Here is a 12,463-nt window from a genome sequence, read left to right as displayed (position 1 = left end):
TGTTTAGATGCAACGCTTCTGGTAGGAAGGTTGTGAGCTCCAATCTAAGTTGTCCTTTTCTTGCAATTTGCTTTGAGTACGTGACTGACTTTTTAAAGCTTCCTCATGGTTTCTAGTGGTCCTTTTGGACTCGGAACCGTAGTTCTTCATTCCTTTAGAATTTGGAGATTTGGATGACCTTTGGAGGTCTGGAATACCGGTTTGGTGGCCGATTTGCGTTTTCGCTTTCGGTATCTTCTGGGTGTTGACTCTTGTAGCCTAGTCGCATTTCCTTTTGTGGTGGCAGAGACTCCTTTTTTCTTTTTTAAGACACTATGAGTCCACGAATCATCTTAATTACTAATGGGATATTCACCTCCTGGTCAGCAGGAGGCGGCAAAGAGCACCACAGCAGAGCTGTTAAATAGCTCCTCCCTTCCCTCCCACCCCAGTCATTCTTTTTGCCTACGTTAGTGATAGGAAGTGGTAAAGTGAGCTGTTAGATTAGATTCTTCAATCAAGAGTTTATTATTTTTAAAGTAGTGCAAGATTGTGCTGCTTTGTTCTAGGGTGTAGCCGAAGTCCATATCAGTCTCTTCAGTAGAGCAGTGGTGGTTTTAGAGCAATGGGAACTTGTGGGACATAATTCTCACTGCGCCTCCTATATATTATTGCTGCCCTAATCCTGAAAACCTGAGGAATATTTAGTCAAGAATTTCATTTTCTTCACAGGTCCATGTGGGGGATATGACCCCTCAAACCTGGTGAACTGCCTTTGCTGTCAGGCAGACATTTGAGGTAAGTGCTTTATTATTTTTCCTGGGGCACTTAGAGGAAAAGGAGCACTTTACTTTTCTTTATTTCTATTTATTGCATAAGGGACTTACAATGTTAGGCACTTTTTTAAGGGACAAGAAAGCTCTCAGAGTCTGAGAGTAAAGGACAGCGTGTTACAGGCACTGGGGCTGGGTCTGGGAGATAAACTTTTAGGTGGTGGTTCTTTATGGCGTTTATTTTATTAAGACATAACGTCCGTGTGAGTGTTGTTGGGTTTGGCCACGCCCCCGATGGGCGGCTCGTTTGTATTGCATGCCTTTTTCTCTGGTCTCTTCCTGTGTGGCAGTGTAAAGTCAGGAGACAGATCGGGTTATTTCCCCTGTCTAGATTTGGATGTTTTCTGTCAAGTGAAGGCGATTCTAGGTGTGGAGGGTTGCTGAACTGTTCCTCTATCGAATCCGGATTTCTTTCCAGGAGAGGGAGAGAGGCTCCGGTCTTGCAGTCAGGTAGGCACCTCAGCAGAGCTGCTGAGGTGTAGGGGTGTCATCATTATTTGTCTGTGAGTGATTTAAGACGTTTTTTTCTCACGCAGTAAAAAAGTTACACTTTTGAATTTAAAGTGACAGTAACGTTTTTTTACATTTAAACTTTTTTTGTCAAAATTAAAGTTTTTATTGCACATTTATATTATTGGTATTCAGTATGGACCTAGGAGACTTGCAAAGTGTTACTTGTTCCATGTGTTTGGATGCAAATGTGAAACCACCAATCCCTTTCTGTCCCTCATGTATTGAGAGGACTTTAAGTTATAGGGAAAATATTTTTCCTGATCCTTTCTCAAGCGGATGCGGTCCAAGAGTCTGATGAGATTCAGGGTATGACGCAGCTTTCTCCCCAAACGTCCCGCCCGCTCAAGCAGTCCCCTATACATCTGCTCTAGCGCCGGCTGGAGTTACCTTAAAAGACATAGCTGCTCTCATGTCTTCCTCTATTTCTGATGCATTGTCTGCTTTCCCAATATTGCAGGGCAAACGTAAGAGGAAAATCAGACATTCAGTAAGTGAAGTTTCTGATGCAGTTGTGGCAATATCGGAGTTACCCTCTCAAGGAACTGAAGAGGAGGATAATGTGGTTCTATCTGAAGGTGAAATTTCAGATTCTGAAAGTTCATTGCCTCTGACGGATTCGGAGGTGGTATCTTTTAGGTTTAAACTTGAACACCTCCGCCTGTTACTGATGGAGGTTTTGATTACTTTGGACGACTGTGACTCCACGGTAGTGGTTGCTCCTACGAAGTCTAGTAAATTGGACAGATATTTTGAAGTTCCTTCTTACTCAGACGTATTTCCTGTACCAAAGCGAGCTTCGGAGATCATTACTAAGGAATGGGGGAGACCTGGCATACCCTTCTCCCCCTCTCCTATTTTTAAGAAGATGTTTCCCATAGCTGACTCCTTCAAGGCGGCTTGGCAAACAGTTCCTAAAGTGGAAGCGGCAGTTTCCACCTTAGCCAAGAGAACTACTATTCCCATAGAGGATAGTTGTGCTTTCAAAGATCCTATGGACATAAAATTAGAGGGTTTACTTAAAAAGATTTATGTTCATCAGGGTTTGCAATGGCAGCCAGCTGCGTGCATTGCTAACGTCACTAGTGAGGCAGCATATTGGTTTGATGCTTTATCTGAGTCTATCAGAACTGAGACTGCTTTGGAAGAGATCCAAGATAGGATAAAAGCTTTAAGCTAGCTAATGCTTTTATTACGGATGCTTCCCTTCAAATGATTAAATTGGTAGCTAAAATTTCGGGGTTTTCTATTCTGGCACGCAGAGCCTTATGGTTGAAGCCTTGGTCTGTGGATATATCATCTAAGTCTAAGCTTCTAGTGATTCCTTACAAGGGGAAGTCCTTGTTTGGACCTGGCCTCACGCAAATTATCTCTGATATCACGGAGGTAATGGTCATCTTCTACCTCAGGATAAGAGAAACAAACAAAAAGGGTGACAGAGTAATTTTCGGTCCTTTCCAAATTTCAAGGGAAATTCTTTCTCTTCTTCCTCCTAAGCAGGAACAATCTAAGCCTACATGGAGACCCAACCAGTCTTGGAATAAGGGTAAACAATCCAAGAAGCCGGCTACTGAATCCAAATCAGCATGAAGGGCATGCCCCCGATCCGGGACCGGATCTGGTAGGGGGGCAGACTTTCCTTCTTCATTCAGGCTTGGGTTTGGGACATACAGGATCCCTGGGCAATAGAAATAGTGTCTCAGGGATACAAATTGGAGTTCAAAAGTTTTCCTCCCAGAGGCAGGTTTTCTTCTTTCAAGATTATCTGTAGACCAGACAAAAAGAGAGGCGTTCTTACATTGTGTAGAAGACCTCTCCGCCCTGGGAGTGATTGTTCCCATTCTGGAACAGGGTCAGGGGTTTTATTCCAATCTGTGGTTCCCAAAAAGGAGGGAACCTTCAGACCGATTTTACACCTCAAAAGTCTAAACAAATTTCTCAGAGTTCCGTCATTCAAGATGGAAACTATTCGTTCCATTCTTCCTTTAATGACAATGGTGGATTTAAAGGATGTGTACCTTCATGTCCCTATTCACAGGGATCATCACAAGTTTCTAACGTTTGCCTTCCAGGACAAACACTTCCAGTTTTTGGCGCTTCCTTTTCGGCCTGGCCACTGCTCCCAGAATTTTCACAAAGGTTCTGTGGTCTCTTGGCGGTTCTTCGGTCATGGGGCATTGGAGTGGCGCCTTATCTGGGGCAGATGGAAACTATTCGTTCCATTCTTCCTTTAATCCAGGAGGGTCAGTTTATGACAATGGTGGCTTTAAATGATGTGTACTTTCATGTCCGTATTCACAGGGATCATCACAAGTTTCTAACGTTTGCCTTCCAGGACAAACATTTCCAGTTTGTGGCGCTTCCTTTCGGCCTGGCCACTGCTCCCAGAATTTTCACAAAGGATCTGTGGTCTCTTGGCAGTTCTTCGGTCATGGGGCATTGGAGTGGCGCCTTATCTGGACGACATTTTAGTCCAGGCGCCATCTTTTCAACAAGCAAGATCCCACACTGACATAGTGTTATCTTTTCTCTCACCGGTGGAAGGTAAATGTGAAAAAGAGTTCCCTAGTTCCAGATACAAGAGTCACCTTCCTGGGAACCATTATAGACTCATTGTCTATAAAGATTTTTCTGACAGAAGTCAGGAAATCAAAGATTATCGATACTTGTCTAGTCCTTCAGTCCACTCCTCGGCCGTCAGTGGCTCAGTGCTTGGAGTTAATCGGGCTGATGGTGGCGGCGGCAATGGACATCATCCCGTTTGCTCAGTTCCATCTCAGACCTCTGCAGTTAAACATGCTCAGGCAATGGAACGGAGATTATGCGGATTTGTCTCCTCGAATAACTCTGGAGCAGGAGACAAGAAGCTCTCTTCAATGGTGGTTGTCTCTGGATCATCTCTCCAAGGGTGGTCGTGACAACAGACGCCAGTCTTCTGGGCTGGGGAGCTGTCTGGGGCTCTCTCAAGGCTCAAGGAGTTTGGTCTGTTCTTCCCATAAATATTCTAGAACTGAGGGCAGTCTTCAATGCCCTTCTGGCCTGGCCCCAGTTAGCCTCACATTGGTTTATCAGGATCCAGTCGGACAATATAACTTCGGTGGCTTACATTAATCATCAGGGAGGAACGAGGAGTTCCTTAGCGATGACAGAAGTAACCAAAATAATTCAGTGGTCGGAAGACCACTCTTGTTGCCTATCGGCGATCCACATCCCAGGGGTGGACAACTGGGAGGCGGATTTCTCGAGCAGGCAGACTTTTCATCCGGGGGAGTGAGAACTCCATCCAGAAGTGTTTTTCGATCTAATTCTCAAGTGGGGTCAGCCGGAATTGGATCTCATGGCATCCCGACAGAATGCCAAGCTCCCGAGATATGGGTCGAGGTCCAGGGACCCCCAGGCGGAGCTGATAGATGCTCTGGCGGTCCCTTGGACCTTCAGTCTAGCATACCTTTTTCCTCCGTTTGCTCTTCTTCCTCGGGTTATTGCTCGAATCAAAGTGAAGAGGGCGTCGGTGATCCTCATAGCGCCGGCCTGGCCGTGCAGGATTTGGTATGCGGATCTGGTGGAGATGGCATCTCTGCTACCCTGGAGACTTCCGTTGAGGAAGGACCTTCTAATATAGGGACCCTACCTTCACCCAAATCTAGTCTAATTTTATCCAAACGGGGGTTTTCTGATTCGGTCATAGAGACCATGATTCAGGCTCGTAAACCTGTTACTAGAAGCATTTACCATAAGATTTGGCGTAAATATTTCTATTGGTGTGAATCCAAGGGTTACTCATGGAGTAAAGTTAGGATTCCTAGAATTTTGTATTTTCTCCAAGAGGGTTTGGAGAAAGGTTTATTGACGAGTTCCTTAAAGGGTCAGATCTTGGCCTTATCTATTTTGTTACACAAACGTCTGGTGGATGTCCAATCTTCTTTTCAGGCCTTAGTTAGGATCTGGCCTGTGTTCAAACCAGTTACTCCTCCATGGAGTCTTAATCTTGTTCTCAAGGTTCTTCAAGGGGCTCCATTTGAGCCTATGCATTCCTTAGATATTAAGTTGTTATCTTGGAAGGTTTTATTTCTTGTTGCTATTTCTTCTGCTCGTAGAGTATCAGATCTCTCGGCGTTACAGTACGATTCTCCTTACCTTATTTTCCATTCAGACAAGGTAGTTTTACGTACAAAGTTAGGTTTTCTTCCTATGGTTGTTTCTAATAGAAACATTAATCAGGAGATTGTTGTTCCTCCTTTGTGTCCTAATCCTTCTTCTCAGAAGGAACGACTTGTACACAATTTGGATGTGGTCCGTGCTTTAAAGTTTTACTTGCAGACGACTAAGGACTTTCGTCAGTCGTCTTCTTTGTTTTTAAGTTTTTCGGGAAAACGTAAGGGACTGAAAGCTACAGCAACTTCTCTTTGGCTGAAGAGTATCATACATTTTGCTTATGAGACTGCTGGACAGCTCATTCCACGAGGGCGGTTGCTTCCTCATGGGCTTTCAAAAATGAAGCTTCTGTGGAACAGATTTGCAAGGCTGCAACTTGATCCTCTGCACACTTTTTCAAAATTCGGCAAATTTGACATTTTTGCCTCGGCTGAGGCCGCTTTTGGGAGAATGGTTCTTCAAGCCTTCCGTTTAGGTCCCGTGGTGCCTTCCGTCTAAGTTCCCTATCTTGTCCCTCCCGTATCATCTGTGTACTCTAGCTTGGGTATTGGATCCCATTAGTAATTAAGATGATCCGTGGACTCGTGTCTTAAAGAAAATTTATGCTTACCTGATAAATGTATTTCTTTTTTGACACGATGAGTCCACGGCCCGCCCTGTTCTTGTAAGACAGGTTTTTTATTTTTATAAACGTCAGACACCTCTGCACCTAGGCTATTCCTTTATTTCCTTAACTTCGGTCGAATGACTGGAGGGGGAGGGAAGGGTGAAGCTATTTAACAGCTTTGCTGTGGTGCTGTTTGTCTCCTCCTGCTGACCAGGAGGTGAATATCCCATTAGTAATTAAGATGATCCGTGGACTCATCGTGTCAAATAAGAAATAAATTTATCAGGTAAGCATAAATTTTCTTTTTCCCTTCTGGGGTTGGGTCATCTGTCTGGAAGCGCGGGTATGTCCTTCTTCCTTTTCTCAGTATCTCGCTTGCTCTAGTACTTGGAGCACAGGGGTGTGGATCACCTCGTTTTTTTCTACCAGGAGCTGTGAGGCACCCATTGTTATTTTTGTTACTGGGATTTCCAGGAGACTGATCCTGTAAGGATATCTGGAGATATGTCGTCTTCTCAATCTAAGAGCTGTCCCTTGTAATCCCGTGGTCTTTAGATTCTTGGGTGCTATCCTTCAACCTTATAACAGATCTAGCCCTTTGGGCTTGCGGGTAGGAGGTCCGGGGTCAGATACAGACCTTTGCCTTTGGGGTCAAGAAAATGGGTTTCATTTATCTACTCCGGAGTATAGATCAGGTAGTCAAGCCTGTCTACAAAGGATTGTCTTAAGATTCAATGGTACTGGTTGCCATTTTCTTAGACCTGCTACGAGTTTTTCAGACTCTTGGGTTTGAGGCTGTTGCTGCTTAGACCCTATGTCTAAGGACGTTGGATGGTGGAAGGCTCTGTCCTGGGTGCACTATTAACTAGGGTTGCACCGATACCGATACTAGTATTGGTACTGATACCAAGTATTTGCATGAGTACTTGTACTCGTGCAAATGCACCGATACTTAAACTAATACCTCCACTTCCTACCCATATGCTATCTTGTGGTGTTTTTTCAAACTGCATGTTCCCATTTCATTTTAAACTGGAGTGGAGACTAAACTAAAAATTGTTTACTACTGTTCTGCCAATACAAATTGCTGTTATTTGTATTATTGTAGAGAGATCACTGTACCTCGTTCAGACAAACCCCTGAAGTTCTGGGCAGTTAATAAACAGATTTCCAGCTCTGGCTAAAATGGCCCAAAAATATCTATCTGCCCCATGCAGTAGTGTGGAAAGTGAAAGACTGTTCAACTTAGAGTCGAACCTCCATACAAATGTCAGATTTATGTTATATAACAGCCCTACAACCCAATTATATCACCCCTTTAAATGTAATATTTTATTGTAATATTTTTTATTTATAAACATGTTTAGTGAACTTTGTGACAAATAAAACTTTTATTATTTCATAATGTCTTTTGAATTACAGTCCTTTATAATTCTAAAGAAGGAATCTTAAATAATTAGTCTGTATTGTGCTTGGTAAACTATCACATGACATTAAAAATAAAGTATTGGTAATTGGTATCGGTGAGTATTTGAAAAAAAGTATCGGTACTTTGTACTCGGTCATAAAAAAATGGTATTGGTGCAACCCTACTCCTAACCATAGGAGGCAACTTAAGGGTTCCTCAGGAGGTTAGATCTTTTGATTGGTCCTGTTTCTCGGGGACTCTGACTTAGGACCATGTCTCTTGCCTGGAATTGGGCATGGGGGGTTCAGTTCTAATGTCACCTTTTTCACCCTGATATTTTTCCTACTGTTCCTCGCTCCCTTGGCAGAATGACTGAGGGATGTGGGGGAGGTATTTAAGCCTTTGGCTGGGGTGTCTTTGCCTCCTCCTGGTGGCCAGGTTCTAAATTCTCAAAAGTAATGAATGCAGTTGTGGACTCTTCCCGTCAGAAGAAAAGCAAATCGGGTAAGCATAATGTAAGTTTTTATAGCATTTCCTTTACTGTGCTTTAGTAATTCATTGTTAATAATCTGCAAAACAGTCTGCTTAGTAAATATTAAAGGGAGGAAAGTGTACACCAATGTTCATATAACTGCATGTAATTCACACTATTATAAAGAAGAATATGCACAGCTACTGATCTAAAAATCTAGAGTTTAATGGAGCTGAGATCAAGGGTTTAAAAACTTAGCCCCATCCAGAAGCATGGAAATTCCAGGCATCTGGGCCTGTTGATGTCACCACGTCCCAGATTCCCCTGCAATGCTGTCCCACTTAATCAGCTCATAGTTGCTAGATGTTGCGGGGGCTGCAATGAACCTCCCTCAGATGACGACCACATGGGAGTTAAGTGGTTAAAAAAAAATGACATAATTAAATTTAATTTTTTTTTTTTAAATAAATGGGGGGAAATATTTTTGGGATTTTTCATGCTTCTTGATACTGGCACCTTAGCTCTGGCTTCTGGGAAAACACAGCAACAAAGCCACTTTATATGAAATCATTGGCATAAGTGCACAGCAAGTGTGTGATATGATCGATGTGACTGTATACTACCAACACTGACTTCTAACATGCTGGCACGTATGGATCTATGTTTTATAAAAATAATACTTATATGTATTAAGGATTACAGGTCTAATCTTGCCCACATTTTATAAATCACTGCCAATTCTGTGTGTTGAAAGCTTGTTTAACATATAGGCATGCATTTTAAAATTCTTTCCTTAGGCTGTATATCTACAAACTTGTTTACTGAAACAATTATCAGTGACACACACACACATATATATATATAAAAAAAAAGTTCAAAGTAGACAAGCACTCCAGAAATCCAATCTCAAGTGCCCAGGGTGCAACAGATGATATGGATATGTACGCACATATATATATGTGTGTGTTATGTGTGTGTGTGTGTGTATATATATATATATATTTATACAACTTTGCTACAGCTTTAGCTTATAAGCTTACATATCTCAACACAGTCTAGACTGACTCTGAATATTTTTGCTAACTGGGGACGCCCAGTATATTTTGTGCTTTATGTTTGTTTTGTATGCATCTATGTCTGATTATGTATCGGATTCAGGGACTTTCTTCATGTTATTCTTTCATTAAATAACTTACATAATTTGATGCCACACATTTGTGTCATTAGTTTGCTTTTATATATTAGTGCGGAGACACAATCTGAGCTGACCAGCTTTGAAGTAGCAGCCTTGAAACTTCCCTTTCATCTGCCTGCCCAGCTGCTTGAAGACTAGGAGGTCAGGGTGCCTATAAATCAGTCCATACTGGAATGCATAGAGGAGCTGCAGACCCCATATTACCTATCATAGTTTTATGCTACTGTTGTCAATGCAGAGACCTTACTGCTTTGTTTGCAGAAAAATTCAATTTAAAAAAAATGTTTGATCATACATGCTGTGTTGTGTGATTATCTTATACCGATTATAATGCTGTTTAGCATGTATAGTATTCATTTCAAAGCTTTAAATATAATGTATTATGATACTTATGTCAATTTTGAGAGGGGCCTGGAACCTAACTCCCTCACTTCCCATTGACTTACATTATATATATATATATGTATGTATATATTCTATCACTGGTTGAAAATATAACTGGTGAGAAAAGTTACTAGTTCATTCAATGTTATAGATAGGGAGGAAAAATACTTTTTTTTTTCTCATCTGCGACTTGTGGATGATTATATCTCATCCAGTAATACAGTCAACATTCTATAGACAAAAAAATAAGAACAAGCATGAATTTGTCACTGATACCATAAAATGTTTTAAGATCCTTGTAATTTTCTCTAAATGGATATATAGAGATGCAGTTTGATGTTTATGCAGACTGATACCTCAGAGGTATAAGGACTTCTATTGTTTTTAAGCTGGGCTGGTTATGTTAAACTGATTAAGGAACAGGTCCTTAATTAAGTCCCAAGAGCTATTTGTTCCATTTCTGTGTTGATGATAGGTTTTCTGATATCCCATAGGATGGTTTAATTTCTCTGTGTTGGAACTGACCTCATTGCTTTTTACCGCTTGCAATGCAATAAAAATATTTCCAGAATTTTAGGACACTCTCCTAGCTCTTTTCAATTCAAGTATGGGCCTTGTGTGTTTGGAGGAAACAAAAGTTATGATTTAATTATCTGCTATCTTAAATCCTGTGTGTTTTTTTTTTTCTCTCTCTCTCTCTCTCTCTCTCTCTCTCTCTCAATCAGGAGTTCCATGAGGTCCCCTATCTGAAGAAATTCAAATTTAAAAGGCAGGACCGGGCCTTGCCTCCATCAGCTGCCCCTGCACCTGTGAGTCCCCCGGTCACTGCCAAGTCTGCCCCTGCAGTGGAAGAGCCTGCGCCAGCTGGTAAGCCAGGAGGGTATTCTACAAGCGCTGCAAAGTAGTAGCATAAAAATGTACATTAAAGGGACACTCAAGTCAAAATAAACTTTTATGATTCAGATAGAGAATGCAGTTTGAAGACACTTGTCAATTTACTTCTATTATCAAATTTTGCACAGTCATTTTATATTCATACTTGCTGGGGAACAAGCTCATACTGAGCATGTGCACAAACTCATAAGGTATACATACAGTATACTAGTTTGTGATTGGCTGATCTGTCACATGGTACAAAAAAAATCTACTGCTTATTTGAAATTCAGTGTAGGTGTTATTGCATTGTCTTTTAATTATCCCCTTGTTAATTATGTAATTCTGCATTTAGTGTTCCTTTAATAAGTTCAAAAGGACTATAAATTATAACCATGTTCACAAGTTTTAGTAATATCAGTGCAGTGGGTTTATTTCTGCTTTCTACCTTGCATTCCTCTGATCCAGAAGGTTTTGGGGGTCCCTGTAATAATTTTGCACTTAAAGGGACAGTAAAGTGATTTCTGTATTTTTATTATTATTATTTTTTAATCATTATTGTGCAGTAGGTGCACAATTACTAGGGGGTGACGGCGACTTGTTTTAAAGCCCCTCTTCACTACATTCTTTACCCCAAAGCAGACCTCCATTCCATCTGCTTAGATCACACCAACCTGCAGCTGGAGTTTTTTTGTTTGTTTTTTTCAAAACAGTGTCACAGGGTTGTTGGTAAATCACAACCTTCTCAATTGTGTCATTTACTTTACTGCATCGCACTCCCGCTTTATGCAACCCTGACGGCATGGTACAGTGAACAATGTGATCAAGAGGGTTGTGATTGGCCATCCACCCTGTGACGCTGTTTTGAAAAAAAAATTGTAGTGGCGGATGAGCGCTCTAAGTAGAGGGAACCGAAGACTGCTTTGTGGAAAAGAATAAAAAGGGGATTTAAAACAGGGAAGTGTCTGACTCGCCTTGGTAATGGTACACATACAGCACATTAATGATAAAAAAAGGTCACAATGTTTACTGTACCTTTTTAATCACTGTATTGCAAAAGAAGCTCTGCATACAAAGATGTTTTAGAAACATTTAAATTGTCCATTTTGTTAGTAAAGTTTAATGGCTTTGCTGCCAAAAACCCACCCTTTGAAAAGCCTATTGAGTGGGTTAATCTTACTTCCTTTGTTGTGGCTAATTAGGACCATCTAAAATAAGTTCCTGTACTGATCTAAGCAACTGCTGTGTAGGACAGTAGAACACATTTGTATCCAACGTTGTCTGCCATAATGCAAGAGGGCTACTTTTTGTTAAAAAAAAAAATAATAATATATGAAAGAAACAATTTTTTTTGGCAAGTGCTGCCATGTCAGAAAACGTGATTCATTTTATCTGTAAGTGCTATGACTTGTATATATATTTTCCCCTATTCTTAGGAAAACCATTGACCAATATCAAAGTTTTGACACTTGGAAAGCTGTCCAAGAACAAGGATGAAATTAAGACTTTAATTGAAGAAATGGGTGGAAAAACCACCGGATCTGTAAATAAGGCCACACTTTGCATTAGCACTCAGAGTAAGTTGTAATATATATACATTTTTATTTTATATATATTAAGTGGTTTTCTTAAAGGGAAATAAAACACTAAATTTATGCTTACTTGATAAATTTCTTTCTTTCTTGACACGGTGAGTCCAAAGATCATCTCTAATTACTATTGGGAATATCACTCCTGGCCAGCAGGAGAAGGCAAAGAGCACCACAGCAAAGCTGTTAAATATCACCTCCCTTCCCTTCAACCCCAGTCATTGGACCGAAGGAAAAAGAGAGAAAGGAATTAACACAAAGTGCAGAGGTGCCTGAGGTTTACAACACAAAAACCTGTCTAAATAAACAGGGCGAGCCGTGAACTCACTGTGTCAAGAAATAAATACATTTATCAGGTAAGAATACATTTTGTTTTCTTTCTAATGACACAGTGAGTCCACGGATCATCTCTAATTACTATTGGGAATCAATACCCAAGCTAGAGGACACAGATGATA

The 12,463-nt window shown here is 41.0% G+C and overlaps 1 protein-coding gene across 1 annotated transcript in view; it reads left to right on the top strand.

The window, feature by feature from the left end:
• Positions 1-12,463, top strand: part of PARP1 (poly(ADP-ribose) polymerase 1) — a 161,093-nt gene that overhangs the window by 58,925 nt on the left and 89,705 nt on the right. The window contains exons 8-9 of the mRNA XM_053712623.1: positions 10,269-10,410; positions 11,853-11,993. Coding sequence (XP_053568598.1) covers positions 10,269-10,410; positions 11,853-11,993 — 283 coding nt within the window. The remainder of the gene's footprint in view (positions 1-10,268; positions 10,411-11,852; positions 11,994-12,463) is intronic.

Source organism: Bombina bombina, chromosome 4 (assembly GCF_027579735.1).
Source record: "Bombina bombina isolate aBomBom1 chromosome 4, aBomBom1.pri, whole genome shotgun sequence".
NCBI lineage: Eukaryota > Metazoa > Chordata > Amphibia > Anura > Bombinatoridae > Bombina > Bombina bombina.
This window is presented reverse-complemented; position numbering and strand designations above follow the sequence as displayed.